Source organism: Anguilla rostrata, chromosome 15 (genome assembly GCF_018555375.3).
Source record: "Anguilla rostrata isolate EN2019 chromosome 15, ASM1855537v3, whole genome shotgun sequence".
In the NCBI taxonomy this organism is placed as follows: domain Eukaryota; kingdom Metazoa; phylum Chordata; class Actinopteri; order Anguilliformes; family Anguillidae; genus Anguilla; species Anguilla rostrata.
This window is the reverse complement of record NC_057947.1, coordinates 34,884,343-34,900,811: the sequence shown is the minus strand read 5'-3', so window position 1 is coordinate 34,900,811 and position 16,469 is coordinate 34,884,343. Positions and strand designations below refer to the sequence as shown.

The window sequence follows — 16,469 nt, the reverse complement described above, 5'->3', positions numbered from 1 at the left end:
CTAGCGAATCCACACAATCCACCTGGTCAATCCCGGCAGGTCAACTGACCCACAGGAGCGCATGAATACTCTTAACCCTTTTAGGAGTAGGCTGTGCTGGAACGTTTATATTACTCCGAAAAGTCAGTGTTCTAGAACTGTAGAACACCAGTAATCACCAGCGGCGAGTGTTACATCAGCATTAGAACGTTCGGTTGAGAACGTTCTAATCGCACGTTGCTTGCAGGGCTGTGTTGCCGTGGCGAACGTGTCCGATCGGTTCAGTGCACGGCGGGCCCCTGTGAAGGCAGAAGGAATGGCTGTGTATCTTGGCTCAAGGCTGGAGGATATAAATCAGCAGTGGGCGGGTCAGACTCAGTGCGCTTGATAACGCAGGCCTGCACAGCCCCGTGTGAGGCTACGTTCGAGCAGATTAGTTATAGATGTAACAGCAATGCACCCGAGCGAAGGGGTTTTCCGTTTGACATGTGCCAGGAGATGATATTCCCCTGGATGGGGACAGGACAGCCACGCTCCTGCAGGTGGCTTTCTGACTTCTGCAATACAGTGTTCAGGCATCTTGGTTATTATGCCTCAAATGCTTCTTCTGCTTGAGGCTTCGAGAATTTTGCAGTCAGAAATTGTTATTTTTTCTTTTTAAAAAAAGACCACGAAACACAGCTGCTGTCAACCCATATGACAGTTGGAATAAAACTTGCAACCCAAATGCTGTCGTTTATTCTCTTAAGTTTCCATGCTGAAAACCACCAAACAAAAACAAAAGGGTCTTCCCCTTTTCCTTTGTTAAAATGGCTGCCTGTGGGTGCTGCAGTACATGTTGACATCGATGCTGTAACATCCAGAAGTTCACTTTCCTCAACTAAAGTGAACTTTCACTTCACTTTATTCAAAAGAATTTCATTGGAACATGTGAGCTGGACAACATAGTTTGTGCAGGTGTTCACTCGTCTAACTTCTAAGTAAAACGTTTTTCAACTCTTATTGAGTTATGACTTTCCATTCTTTCCCATTTCATTGTTTTACTTTAAGTTTTTAATTAATTTATAAAACTGCATTTAGGTTTTATGGTGTACTGCATTTAGGTTAACATTTGCATAAATTTAAGCAACATTTTAAAAAAAAACAACCTCAAACAGTTGTGGTATTATAATACCACATAAAATATGCGCAATATGATTGTAAAAACTGCTAAGAAATCACGTAGCCTATCTGCTTTTGTGAGTATGGTCCATATTAAAATTCTTAAGGCTAGTGCCAATCAGAAAAATGTCTGGTCCAAACCGAACACTTAATCGATCAGTCTAGAAGAATTTGTTCTGGCAAAGTCCAAACAAACCTATGGGCAGGAACTCGATCTATATTGAAGACAAAACTTTCTTCAGTTTGGGCAACAAGCCACAGTGCTTGTATTTTTCAATTTCAGGTGTGTTCAATGAACAACCACTGCCCACAATCCAGTGGGAGGACACCACCACCACTGAGTCAACATCCCCTTCACACAAACTGAAAATGAGAACAAGGAAGCTTCTGCAAACAGTGACATCCTGCAGTACGCGTTTTTCTGAACATCGGCTGGTTGTCTAGACCACTTGATTAAAAAGTAACCAGGCCAGAAACATTCAATAACCTGAAATATCGGTGACCTCAAATAAAGTTTTTTTTTCTTTTTTAATACAGTAGCTGACAATGAAAACAGACATTGGCCAATAAAAATAAAATCAGGTGTTTTATGGAAGCACAGGAGGGTGAAACGTCCTTGATCTTGAAGACTTTTCCCTGAAATTGGGATTGTGCCTCATCTGTCAATCAAACAGCCTGCTTTATGTTCACCTGTCCCTGCTATACTGCTGTGTGTGTGTGTGAGTGAGAGAGACGAGAGAGTGTGTGAGTCAGTGAGTGAATATGTGTATGTGTGTGTGTCTGTGTGTGAGCGAGAGGGAGAGAGAGAGAGAAAGATAGAGAGAGTGTGTGTGTGGGGGTGTGTGTGAGAGAGTGAGAAAGATAGAGAGCAGAGTGTGTGTGTGTGTGAGTGTGTGTGAGCAAGAGGGAGAGAGAGAGTGTGTGTGTGTGTGTGTGTGTGAGAGAGTGAGAGAGAGAGAGAAAGATAGAGAGAGAGAGAGCGTGTGTGTGGGTGTGTGTGTGTGAGAGAGGGAGAGAGAGAAAGACAGAGACAGAGAGTGTGTGTGTGTGGGTGCGTATGTGTGTGTGAGAGTGTGAGTGAGAGAGAGACAAGAGTGTGTGAGTCAGTGAGTGAATGTGTGTGTGTGTGTGGGGCGAGAGGGAGAGAGAGAAAGATAGAGAGAGAGAGAGTGTGTGTGTGTGGGTGTGTGTGTGTGAGCAAGAGGGAGAGAGAGAAGGATAGAGAGAGAGTGTATGTGTGGGTGCGTGTGAGTGAGAGAGAGACGAGAGTGTGTGAGTCAGTGAGTGAATGTGTGTGTGTGTGAGTGCGTGTGTGTGAGCGAGAGGGAGAGAAAGATAGAGAGAGAGAGAGTGTGTGTGTGTGGGTGTGTGTGTGTGAGCAAGAGGGAGAGAGAGAAGGATAGAGAGAGAGTGTATGTGTGGGTGCGTGTGAGTGAGAGAGAGACGAGAGTGTGTGAGTCAGTGAGTGAATGTGTGTGTGTGTGAGTGCGTGTGTGTGAGCGAGAGGGAGAGAGAGAAAGATAGAGAGAGAGAGAGTGTGTGTGTGGGTGCGTGTGAGTGTGTGAGACAGTGAGAGAGGGAGAGAGATCAAGCTCTGGTTTAGTCTGTTTGGAGATGAAAATAATGCAGATTGCCTCAGAAAGCGGACCCGAACTTGGGGGGGGGGGGGGGTGGGTGTGGGTTCACTCGGAGGTCAGTGAGTGTGGGAGAAAGAGGAGGAGAGACGGAAGGGTGGGGTAAAGAGGAGGAGAGAAGGAAGGGTGGGAGAAAGAGGAGGAGAGAAGGAAGGGTGGCGGAGGAGAGCAGGGCCCAGAGGCCCTGACAGCAGCGCCCTTTAATGTGCGGATGGCGGGATGGCGCGGGATTGAGGGGATGGCGGAACGGCGGCCGATGCGCCTCGACAGGCCGATGTCGATTTTTCCCCTCCTGCGAGCATCTTTTAAAACCGCAGCCGTCGTCAGATGAGGGAGATAACCCCAAGACAGATACAGGCATTAACACAGAGAAGCGCCCCCCCCCCCCCCCAAAAAAAAACAGCGCCCCCACGATGGCAAACTTTGAAAGAGCTGCCCCTGGGAGCAAAGGCAAAGCCAAGCAACTGCCCGGGGCCCCAAGCTTTGAGGGGCCCCCAAAACACTAGGGGGTCCTCCTTGAGGGCTGAGTTTTAGGAGTTTCAGGGTATCCAAGCTCCCCCCCCACCCTGGGAGATCCCAAGAAAGAAAGTGAACCATCTCTGTTCTCCCTGCTGGTTAGGACCGGTCCCCGTCGGAGCAGACGCTGTGGGCAGCGATTGTGACTGTTTAGCAGGAGCCTGACAAGCGAGACACTGTCCCCGGCATCCATCCACGTCCCGCCCAGCGTCAGGGGAGAGCTGCAAAATTATCTTGGCTGCATTATATCAGCGACGAGCGGCCAACAAGCAGATCTGTGCAATTTATGTCCCTAATACCCTTCGGAAGAAAAAAGGCCCTGTTTACCACAGTGAGGCTCTGCTGGAGCCCTGAGCTGCAGGCTGTCAGTTATGTCTGTCTTTATTTATTTTTTAAATGTGGATAAAGTGTGTCGATTGCTCTTCCCCAGGGAGCCTTGCGGCACTGTTAGCATCGGGGGCTAGCAGACCTTGCAGGACTCAGGCTCCGTAGTGCGACGCGGTCCTCATGGAACCGCTAACCGCTAACTGCTAACGGAGCCGCTAGCCACAGGATACCTTTCTGCTCACTCAGGAGCGAAAGCAGCGTTAAGTACCAAAGATAAATAATTGCGTTTTGAAGTTACTATTTACGGTATCCAAATACAGAAAACTAAATTGTCTCTGAGGCATGGAATGACATGTATACATAAAATTGTGAGTGAATTAGCAGTGGATGCTTTATTACAGACTCCCTAAAACAAGTTTTTTTTTTTTATTTGGTTCAATAATAGGTTACTTAGTTGGTCAGTTTCTATTGTTAAATCACCATCACCACAATTCGTCAAAACAGACAGTGATCGCCCGTTAGCATTCTGCCTGAGAACATGCTTCATATCCTGGGCTACACAAGCGCTTGACCCACTGACCCGCTCACAACCTCCGCCAAACATGGTGCGATATGGCACCCGCGTGTAGCCAAGAGAAAGGACTCTGTCTGCATTCTCAATCAGGGCCCAGAAAAGCAGAAGAGAACACAAGGCTAGCACACAGCGAAAAAACAAAGGGGAGCAGAGGGACGTAACACCTGAGGGGTAAACTAACCAGAACAAAAATAACTTTAAACCGTTTACAAGGAGAACCACTCCTCTTTTTTTTTTTTTTGAATGCGACAGTGTTTCCCGTTCGAGGAGGAGGATTACATAACCAGTCGCGAGCCTGTGACATCATCCTCTCGCTGTCACAGGAAGTGATGACTCTTTTACATGATCGGTTTGGAATGCCGTTTCTGACCGCTCTTGAAGCGGCTCCATTCTGGCCGAGCGCGGCACAGACCGGCACTGCCCAGGTGGCGACTAATGACCAGGGAAAAGCCAATGAGCGCCACACCCCCCCCCCCCCTTCGAGATGTCAAAATGAATTCTGTGGTTCGTCTGAGACACTGACTTTGAAAATAAGGGTTCTCCATAGTGGATCCTCCTTCAGAGATTCAAGGATAACGCCGCCAATTTTCATTTTGACCTATCAGAGCGGTGTAACTGTGCCAACGGCTAAATATGGGCGTGTGTTGTTTGTATGATTCCATCTGGTGTGGCTGAGTTCAGTCTTCAGGCATTAATGTGTGGACTGAGCTGTGCTTAAAAGGCACTGAGTGTTGTTCAAAAAAGAAAGTAAAACCCAAGAAAAGTTTTTTTTTTTTTAACCAGCACTGTACGTGCCATGAATTTGAAATGTGCTTGCAAGTTGCAATAACCACTTGCTATTTTCAGACACTTACTGACCTTTTCCCAGACAATATCATTATGAATTATCTATAGCTACTGAAGATATAACATTTTAAATGATGATTAGAAGGTCATCCAGAAATTCAAATGAATATCACATGCAAAAAAAAAAAGCAGATCTTAAAAGTTTCTGGCAACGAGACAAAATGACGCGTCTGGACGGATCAGCAGCTTCGACGTGGCCATATATTTACCGAGCCGTTCGGGGCGCGAGCCGTTTGGTGCGTGAGCTGTCGCTCCGACGCTCGTCCGAGCAGTCTTTCACCCGCGGTAATTAGCGGACCGTGGCTGGGGCGGAGACTCAGCCCGTCCTCCTTGCCGTCCGCGCGGAAGTGGGGAGAGTTATTACCCCAGACAGGTGTCTCCTGAGTCTCCTGGACGGAACGAGGCCCCGGCAGGTAGTCATTTCACGCCCCGGGATCGGTAAATCCGACAATAACAAGGAGGCGAGTAACTTCTCACCGAAGCCTTCTCCCGTTTTATGATACATGCAGGCTATTCCAAGGATAACACGTCGGAGTAGGAAAAAATATCACCACAAAATAAGACAAAGATCGCTCCAGAAATTAATCACGAAAGAAATACATTTTTCATAATTCGTCCGTCTAGACACACAGAGGGAGGCAGGTATATGCGGCATAAATCGCTGTTTGGAAAACAATTTTCTAAAATATTGGTAGTAATATAAAATACAAACGAAATGAAAAAGTATAATATCACATCAGTTGCAAATGGAAGCACGATATTTCACACTAAAAATAGCTTCATAAATCAAGTGGCTGAGCTCCTGTACGTGACGTCTTGAAATGACTAACTCAAAATGCAGGCCTGTACTTACAGCACTGCAAAGGAAAAACTTAATTTGGAAAATAATGCATCTCCAGGTCCAGATCCACAAATTTCAGTAAAGAAGACAAAACTAAAAAGGCTTAGCAGCCATAATGGCATAGCTGTATATTAAGGGACAGTATTCCACGGTCTGTCTGCTGAATCAGCAGTAACACAAGCAAACGCATAATAATAAAGCCTTAAATCCGATCTCTTGTAACAGCGTATATAGTTGCCAGGGTCTGTAGAGCATCTTCCCAGATCTTGATTAAAGCACGAGCTCTCCGTAAGCTTTTCAAATGTGTACGGATGTGTACGGTGCGCACCAAAAGGAAAATCAGACTGTGCTTACGCTAAGTGCGCACTTACTTTAATACGTCAAATAATCAGAACTCATTAATAAAAGTGTTCTGCTGTGCGGCTGAATCCCAGCTCAAAGACGCATCCTGGATAACCCACCCGCTGTGAATCTCATCATCGATTCATCTGGGGGGGGAGAGATTCATTGCCTATTTATACTCCGTGCAGCTGTGAGGCGTGATTCACGCTTGTTGGACCTGTTTTCCACGCTTAATGGGCGCTTGAGAGGTTTGTCTGCGCATCGCCGTGCCAACTTAAATTACAACCTCGGATGCGCGCGGACAAAATTCGCGCGGCGGCTGGGACGCACGCTTTCCCGCCCAACAAGATTGAGGACGCCCAATTAATTTGTCAAGATCCCCTGTCACCCATACATCATATGTACCCCGGCATAAACGCCTATTCGCAGCACGGCTTTTGAGATGCACCGCGTAGGGAAACATGATTATCTTTTTTTACACTGTCAGCTGCTGTGATCTAGAGCAACTCACCCAACTGACATTCTTCAACGTGCAACCCATTCACACGGCTGGGCGTTCGCGTGAACACGAGCACGTTAAACAGGGTAGAACAGAAGGCTCCCACCTGGGTATTTGAATTTATTACTTTATTTTCCAGGGACAGTGCACATTAATAATATTTCCATAAATGCAACATTCCAAGAGTTAGACAGCCTGATTTTCATCAGTAGTCCCCTGAGCTGCATGTCTTTAGACTGTGGGAGGAAACCGGAGCACCCAGAGGAAACCCACACAAGCACAGGGAGAACACGCAAACTCCACGCACAGAGGATCCGGGCTCAGACCCGCCTTATTCCAAGGCAATAGCGTTTGCGTGTTTTCCCTGTGTTTGCGTGGGCTTCCTCTAGGTAATCCAGCTCCCTCCCACCGCGCTGCCTGTGAACTAACAATCAGACTCACAATCCTGGAGTTTGCGATCCCAGTTCCCTAACCATTACGCTCCATGGGCCTGGCTGCCCAGCTATAGGTGAGCCCAGTCTTCTGTGTAGCTCAGCTTTGGAAATCCAGATAAATGCAGTCCTTTGAGTATCAAAGGCCTGACCCCCACACATTGGAAAGAACCAAGAGGGGTCATGGACCCCGAATTGGGGACATGCTGTTGTGTGATCAGTCACACGGTGAGCTGATCTATTGGAGAATAATATTGATTCATCGAGATCAATACCATGAGATCAATTCATTAGCTCCATTCTCCCATTTGGACTCAGTTAAATAATTACCTAAAATCAGGCATGCACGTCATTGTACAGAGAGCCATCTGCTACAGTTTCCAGAAGTAGATTATTGTGAGTTTGGCTATTTTCAATTCTGTTGCAGGACAGGCCATACATTCTCAACGCCCTGCCAAACATTTTGATTAATTTAGAAGACTTACTGTAGATACCGTTACACCCAGAGCAAATATACCATTACACGTGGAGTTCTGACATCATTACACCATTACACATGGAGTGATTTCCTCTTTATGAACATGTCTTACAAAGACCAGGAAATCTCATGGCTTATTTAGGGAACTCTATTTGCAACGTTCCTCCTGTCCTTGTGTTCAGGCAACACCACGCATTTGACAGGGAAACCTCCGGCAATGCTAATTATATGAAATTAACATGTAATTAGTATTTTACTGCGTTCGTGTAAGTGTTATCAACAGGATGACGGTTGGTGGAGCATTTCATGTTGTCTCCAAAATTAACATTATACACATACAGAGTGTACCATTAAAAACCTATTTTTTATTTAATTATGTATTTTAAATAATAATCAATTACTCAGATCAAGTAAGATCCTGCACATTCCTGGCAAAAATATAAATAATCGTATAGTGAGAACATTAAGTTTGGAGTAGACGTCAGTTGTAAAAGGTTTCCCTCCCTGCTGGTTATTTCCCATCATGCTCCCAAACCCAGATATGAAAGAAATGCCAGCCTACAAGAGCACAGGAGGGTTAAGATTTAAAGCAGCCCCAATTGGCTGGTTCTGGGACATGTGCAGTCTTCCTCAGGCTTTTAAGTAACATATGGAACCAGGAAGTACAAGCATAATCAAAGTGACATCGCACCAATGCGGCTGCTGACACACTCCGCCAACCACTCTCTTGTTCACTCTTCTTTAGTAAGATAATTTATGTTAGATCTCCATCATTAATGGGTTTACAGGCATCATTCTCTTACATTTACAACTTGCCGTACATCACTGCTGTCCCCACTATAGTGAAATTGATATGTCCAATATGTTTTATATTGTAACATTAGAAAACGCATCTCCATCTTACATTTTCACAGAGCTCATTTTATAAGAAATTTCCAACTAATTTCATCTCTACACCAAAGACATTATATTCTCTGAAGATGAACTGACGTAGATTTAAAGTGACTGCTGCTGTGGCCGTATTGCTGCCTGTTACGTAACCAGTAAAGTACAACATCTATTCTCAATTCCAAAGGCATCAGCGATGATAAACAATTTTGAAGGTTAATAAATTTTAAATTGCTTTGAGATATCACCTTGAGGAAAATGTTCATTAACACAGGCGGGTTATTAGAACGGAATACGCAAATGTTATATTAAGCAGCTGTTCATCCGAGACCGACTCTTTTTATAGACTTTGTGATCAACCTGTTTGCAGTTGATTTAAAAAAAAAAAAAAATTTTTTAAAGAATTTTAACCTGTGGCTGTTTTTCTTTCTTTAATTAATTAAAGGTTGGCCACCTTTCTAAAATGGAAATGCCCATGAACTTTACTGTTACATGTACCCCCATTCCAGCACTTTTGGTCATTTGTATTTGTCCTAATATTGTAGCTTGTTCTGCTCCCTAGTTTGGCTTGGCACAAGTTAGGTCAGAATAGTGTTACATTCACTGTGTTCACTGTGTGAACTGAACCTGTGTTCTTGGCTAGAAACAGCTGTATGAAATGAGTATCGTACCTTATTGAACCTGTGTTTTGTAGTTGCCCATGACCATGAAATGAAACTTTTTGTGCGTCGCTTTGGATAAAAGCGTCTGCCAAATAAACGTAATGTAATGTAACTGGGAAGTGCCATTCCCCAAAATAAATTCATGCCTATCCATTAACACTCAACCCAGAACTGGAAGTGCTAATGCAGAATTAACTTTCATGGTCATTGAACCCCCAGCTATTCTGCAGTTTAAATCAATGTGCGTACTCCTGTAATATACTGACACACCGTCATTCGTGTCATTTCCTCACCTCTGCCTACTGTACACAGTAACTCCGGAACATTCACTATGGACTGAAAGCAGATTAATGTTCCTCTCTAGCAAGGTAGAGGTATACAAAAGGTACTTCACACTGTACGCTGTCGACTGACATTTACACTAGCGAAATTAAATACTGCTTTACTTACATATATTGTAAAATACATGACACCGACATAAACGCAAAGCATATTTTCATTCCATAATCCTGGCATCTGTGGACTACAATGAAAGCATATTACCTCCTTTAATCATATTCCTTTGTAATACGTCTGACACGGTATTATTCGGTGATAGCTGAAATGGGGAAAAATATTCAGAAATAAAACGAAAATATGTTTGTTTCATTTTCCAGCAAAGCTAAAGACAAACTCCATTGTGGGTTCATTGCATAGAGTCATTGGCTGTATGGAGAGAAAAAGAAAGAAAAAATCTGAAGGTTTCTGTAACAAGCACCCAGGGCGTTCAGTAATAAATACAACAGCGGGAAACATTACATTATAATACTCTGATGGATGGGCCTTGAAGTGGACATCAAGCTAACAAGATGGATGAGATGAGAGGGTATGATTGAGGAAGTGGAGACCTGGCCAATGGTATCGATGCATAAATTCAGCTTCATTTGTCAACAGACACACAGGTAGTGTTTTACATTTCCCCCATTTTGCCCCCGTGAAACGCCAGTAAAATGTGATAAAATCGAAGGGGCACTGAGGATGAATACTGATTAGCCTGACGGGATACCTGGCCATGGGTAGGTAAGGGAAGGTGGTATGTTGGTGGAAAGTGGAATAAGTAATCCAAAAACACTGACCTTTATTTGTGGAGGAAAGGTCACTGTGTCATTTTAGTTCCATTCTATATATATATATATGGTATCTGAAAGAAACGAATGTTTTTGTATAAAAAATAACACGAGTGTTGATGGAATCTGTCATTTGAACGGCTTGGAAAGATTAATGTTGAGGTCAGTTATATACGAGGGAAACTATGGAACCCGCATGGCTGTGTGAGCTGTAGCTGTGGAAAGAAATCTGCTCTGTGACTTACTGCAAGTTATTTCAGACATCTGCTAGGCACATAAACAGCGAGGCAGATTCTTTTAAATATCGGGCACGGAGAGGAGAAGCTGCGTTCTGGACACAGACGCCAGGGACGCGTGTGATGGCGTTAAGATTCTGCAAAGGCGCCAGATGCCCAGTGACTGTAAATGGATTTCCGTGGATTAATACTGAGACAGAAATCTTGGAGGGGAGGGCGGGGGGGGGGGGGGAGATCGTTTGGTTCTGTTTGCAGTGGCAGTGGGCCATAATTTGATGATGCTTACTCTCAGCATCGCACTCAAAAAGCAACAGTTGTTTTTTCTCTCGTCTCTTTTATGGAAACACAAAAGAGACAGCTGACCGTGTTATCAGTTTGGACAACAGTCCTGGGGGAACATGCAAGTGCCAATCTGCAGCATATTTTATCGTGTGAGATAAAAACATACAGACGAATTACGGGTGCATATGATGAAAAACATGGAGGATAAGACAAAAAGCATAACATTCTTTCCACTGTGATCCTCTTACTGGCAAGATGAGGTCGCATGCTCAGAATAACCTACATTTACAGGAAAAAATAAATCAGGCACAGATGTATTTTTATATTTTATATAGTTACAACAAACTTAAACAGACGTTAAATAGGTCATTCTGTCAGTAAAAGCATATGCCATCTAATTTAAAAGTTAAGACGCACAATTTTTAATGGCAGTTTATTCCACTGAAAGGCTCTTTGATATAAAAAAGCCCCTTAATCAAGCTTCAGAATCTCTAAGGCCCAGCGTTAGCAAGGCCTGATCTGCCTCTGTGGTCATGGGCGTCTCTGATATAGGCAGAGTATTTATTCACACAGCTAGGGACAGTGTTGGGAATTGCACTGTAATCACATCGAGTTAAACCACACAAAGTTTAATTTCAGCAGCACCAGGCTCAATGGGGAGCCAGTTAATTTAGTCACAAACAAGCCCTGCCTGGAGGGTTAAGATTTAAAGCAGCCCCGATTGGCTGGTTCTGGGACATGAGCAGTTTATTCCTCAGGCATTTAAGTAATCCACGAAACCAGGAAGTACAAGCATACTCAAGGTGACAGTGCACCAATGGGGTTGCCGACACTCTCGGCCAATCACTCTCAACTAGTCGCTCTCGGCCAATCACTCACAACCAATACCTCTCGGCCAATCACTCTCAATCACTGTCCAGCAGTTTGGACTTTATGGATAAAAATTTTAAAGTGTTAACTTAGACAGGACCTTCATTGCCATGTTTTCCATTTCGTTATACTTCATTGACCCTGCGGGGTCATTTTTCCTTTGAATTTGGCCCATCCTAGCTACTTAGGAGCAGAGGGCAGCCACAGTGCAGCGCCTGGGGACCAACTCCAGCTCTGAGGCCAGTGCCTTGGTCAAAGGACAACAGCTGGAGCCCCCTCCCACCCCCGCCCCCACACATAGGTGCCCCTCTATGTGTCATCTTAAGTAGCTGACGGTAGGCGACAAAAGACTTTGCCTCTAATACCACCCCTCTGAACCCCACGCTGTGAGACTCATTTATATTTGCATAGAGCATATCCAAAGAGTATTGCCTCATTAGAGACATTAGTATTACACGCAATTAATTTAATATAAGTGTCCTGTACATAAGGGCCACTCACAAGTGAGGGCAGGCATCGAGGCGACAGGGAGCATTAAAAAGCTGCAGGTGTGTGGGACAAACTTTTGGACCGCTCCGACGAATCGAAATTTACCGATGAGAATTTACAAAGAATTACGATCACTAATAAATCATCACCACTTAAAAGAATATCACTCAACAGTTGGACACGGTGAGCTACATTGAACCACCACATTTGCATTACAAATAATCACCATCACAATTTAGTTTAGTGTTACCCGTACACTTTAATCAATTAAATTAGCATCATGTGAAACAACACTTTTGCAACACGTTTGCAAACAAGACAATACTGTGACGACCATAACTGTCTTTTAAAATAAATAAATAAATAAATAAATAAATAAACAAACGTTAAATGACATTTAAATGTGGTTAGCTGTGCAATGCTTTAATTACTCTCATACGACCATTAAACAACGCAATGCATGCTGGGTCAGCACTCGCTTTTAAGCCAGTACTTTAATTTCGTTATTGAGGGAGGCATTAGCGAGTAGGCGGGGTGATTAGGAGGTGAATTGGTCTCTGGGCATCCCCTTGTCTAAACTCTCAAAAACAGGAACAAGTTTAGACTAGCGTGGGCTCATCAAAAATGTGAAGGAATTTGTCTTAAACACAAAACACGTCGGAAGATATCAAATGATAGCATAGCGAAATGAGCTGCATTCTGAAATTATTTTCTTTTCTCATTCCATCTCTGTCTTTCAATCGCAAAAAGATTTTCTCAATTAAACTCATCCGTTAAATATGCTAATAAGATTCACTTCAAACTGTATTTCCACATAATTGTTGTCATTGTGCAGTACATGTTGTTTCTTCTACAGAGAATTAACTTGTTACTATGTTGGTCATATTGAAGAGCATAATGGTAATGCCTTCTTGCAGTCTTTGTTACTAAGTTATGGAAGTTTACAGAAGACACATAACATTACGTACGTGTGTGTGCGTGTGTGTGTATGTATGTGTGTATGTGTGTGTTTGTGTGTGGGTGTGTGTGTGTGTGTGTGTGTGTGTGTGTGTGGGTGTGTGTGTGTGCGTGTGAGTGTGTGTGTGAGTGTGAGTGTGTTTGTGTGTGTGGGTGTGCGTGTGTGTGTGCGTGTGTGTGCGTGTGTGTGTGTGTGTGTGAGTGTGTGTGTATGTGTGAGTGTGTTTGTGTGTGTGTGGGTGTGCGTGTGTGTGTGTGGGCGTTATGATTATATTGTCATCATCTGCCCTTTTCCAAATCTGCATTAGTTCTCTTGCATCCCCTTGCTGTGTGAAAGAACAGCTCAACTGATTGCAGGCTTGTTTCCTCTCTGGAGCAATCAGTGAATGTGCTTTTGCAATCTGCATCTCTAAAAAAAAAAAAAAATTTCTTGAAAATATAAATATGTACATATATATATATACACACACACACACATCCTGGGTGGTGGCGTTGGTATTAAGCTTGTATACTGCATTCAGATCTGCACAATGAAAACTGTTGTTGTCATTAAAAAACTAAAATAAACGAAATCTCCCATACAATGTCAGGGAAACAGCGTTAATTGTCAATACAAGACTAGCAATATAAAAGGTCATGTTGGCCCTGTCTGAAACCTCTAATAACAGAAATTAGCAGCACAGAATTACACGGTGGTGCATTCATGTCCGATGCAGCCTTGTTTAGGTAGCGCAGAACGCGTCCTCTCGGTGCAAATAAGACTGTTTCTGAGTCAGCGGCCCGGATGCTCGGTGAATAAACACGTTGCTACGATCACAGACTAATTACCGCCGGGCGGGTTTTTGGATGCTACAGCACTGCGCCCATCACAATGAGTTCAGAAAGCCCTGCTTCTTATGCTGTTCCTCTGGAGAAAACAAAAGGGGTATTCCGTCTTCGATCGCACTTCTGTGATCCTCCTCCAGGGGGCGCCGTTTTGATTGTTTAATGCACTGCACATTGGGCTACACAAGACCAAAAAAAAAAAAAAACACAAAAACAAACAACAGGACCGCTGGGTCGATTCGACCGATGTTCCACATTTAGCCCTGTGGAGTGCCGTGACAAATTGAGACCCTCCACAGAATAACCTTGGGCGTTAAACCGAGAGCTCGCGACGCGGCGTGGCGTACAGGAACTGACATCATCATCGGCACGCCATCACCCCGCCGTCCCCTACCGCCAGTGCCGCCGCCTTCGTTCCGGAACAAGTTTCACACCGTGTCCAATTTCACATCTCCGTCTGAATTTGAAGCGCTGCCCTGGGTGGGCTCTGGGCCGCCGGGGCGTGTGGGATAAATACTAATGAAGCTCCGAGCTCAAGCAGACTGTGCCACAAGCACAGCGATGCTTTGTCTACGCAAAAAAACCAAAAAAAAAAAAAATCACACTTCCTGTTTGCATTTTATCTGCATAAAATGAAGCCTGAATTTTTCATATGCCAGATATACCGATGCGTGGTATTCAAATAAGTCCATTATGCTCACTTGCATCAAAAAAAAACAAAAAAAAAACAAGATATCTGCACACTGAAAGGTTACATTTCTGTTTGATATTCACGTGGATATATCTGCAAAAGGTCTTCAGACAGTTTGAACCAAAATAAACCCAATAAGAAACAGATATTATGAGCAGATTTTGAGCGTGTGGATATTTGATCTTTTGTTGACTCTTTTTTCTCAGGATCGCACTTCGTGACAGCGGCATTCCAGGTCTTTATAGTTCCATTTTGTAGCACTTATGCTAATGAGCATATAAATGTATTCCGTTTGTCTCAGCTCATCATCGTCATATTGCATAAGCAGCTCGTGGCAGGCTGAACAGGACTGAACTTGGAAGACAGCCGCAACCTCCTCCATTACAGATTAAATAGCTATTTGCTCGCGAGTTTTGGCGTTTTGAGGTGTCAGAAGCATTTAAGGACGTTACTCTGTCCCTTTCGCGATACTTCGGTCATGCGAGCGCTGGTTCACTTCTTGACTGCAGCAGTGGGCCCCCATAAACCCTTTCACATGGAAAGTTTTTAAGATCCTTTTTGTTTTGATTTAACCAGCCCAGAACAGGAAAGTGTGAAAAAAATGAAAATCACCCTTAATTTGCAGTGGCCTGGATGATGTAGTGCCCACACCAGAGCGGATTAATTGAATAGGAAAGCAGAGGCTCTATAAAACATCTGGCAGAGAGCAGAAGGCCTCTGGTGGAGCTGGCCTGGGAAATGTACCACAATAAGCCCATTGGTCTTTCTGACCATGCTCCTCCTGAGGACTGGGATCACACACACTGACACAATCGCTCTCTCTAACACACACACACACACACTGACACAATCTCTCTCTCTCGATGACACACACACACACACACACACTCACACAATCTCTCTCTCTCGATGACACACACACACACACACACACACACACACACACTCTCCCTCTCTAACACACACACACACTCACACAATCTCTCTCTCTCGATGACACACACACACACACACTCTCCCTCTCCTAGACACACACACACACACACAATCTGTCCCTCTCTAAGACACACACACACCCACAATCTCTCTCTCTCTCCCTCGCTCTCTCTTTCTCCCAGACACACACTCACAGAGACAGACACACACACACACACACACACACACACACACACCACACAGGGAAATACTCACACAGAGAGTTGTGTTTACGGCTGGAAACCACATTAACTTTCACTACAGTCCCCATGACTCACACCAAGAGCACATTCCAGCCACTTCGGCCAGACCCGCCACACACAAGATGGCCGCCATTCCAGCCCTATTAGTGACTAGACATCAGTCCGGTTTCCCTCCTTTTAAAGCCAGTCTGGTTTCCCTCTCTCAGGTCACGGCACCTGCGACTGCGGGAAGTGCACCTGTGAGGACACCTGGTTTGGGGACGCCTGCCAGTACCAGAAAGAGTGCACCCTCTCCAAGAGGAAGAGCAAAGAGCTCTGCCGAAATCCTCAAGGTGTGATCTGCTCGAACGCAGGTAAGGACACGGCCCCCGCGTTCCCGTTCCCGTCCCGGGTTCGGGAATTCCCGACATTCCCACCTTCCGGTGTATATGCGCTTACCCATGCCTGTTTGTCTTCCCATTGATGAAGTCAAGATATTGTATTGAGATGGTTTTGTAATAGAAGAATAGTGTGTCAGACATGGCTGGTGGTGTGGTTTAGAACCAAAGGCAAGGAGCAAAGTTCTTCTGTGTCTGTGGCCCACGGTGTGGGTCGGGTGTCAGTGCAGAGTGGATGTGTAGGTGTGGAACATGAAACATGAGGACCCAGCTGGCATCC

At 44.5% G+C, this 16,469-nt stretch overlaps 2 protein-coding genes across 2 annotated transcripts in view; one reads left to right on the top strand and one right to left on the bottom strand.

Annotated features, from left to right (window-relative positions):
• Positions 1 to 16,469, top strand: part of itgbl1 (integrin, beta-like 1) — a 74,924-nt gene that overhangs the window by 9,968 nt on the left and 48,487 nt on the right. Inside the window, 1 exon segment of the mRNA XM_064311110.1 lies at positions 16,019 to 16,165. Coding sequence (XP_064167180.1) covers positions 16,019 to 16,165 — 147 coding nt within the window.
• nalcn (sodium leak channel, non-selective) overlaps positions 1 to 16,469 on the bottom strand; it is a 197,398-nt gene that overhangs the window by 146,991 nt on the left and 33,938 nt on the right. The window lies entirely within an intron of this gene.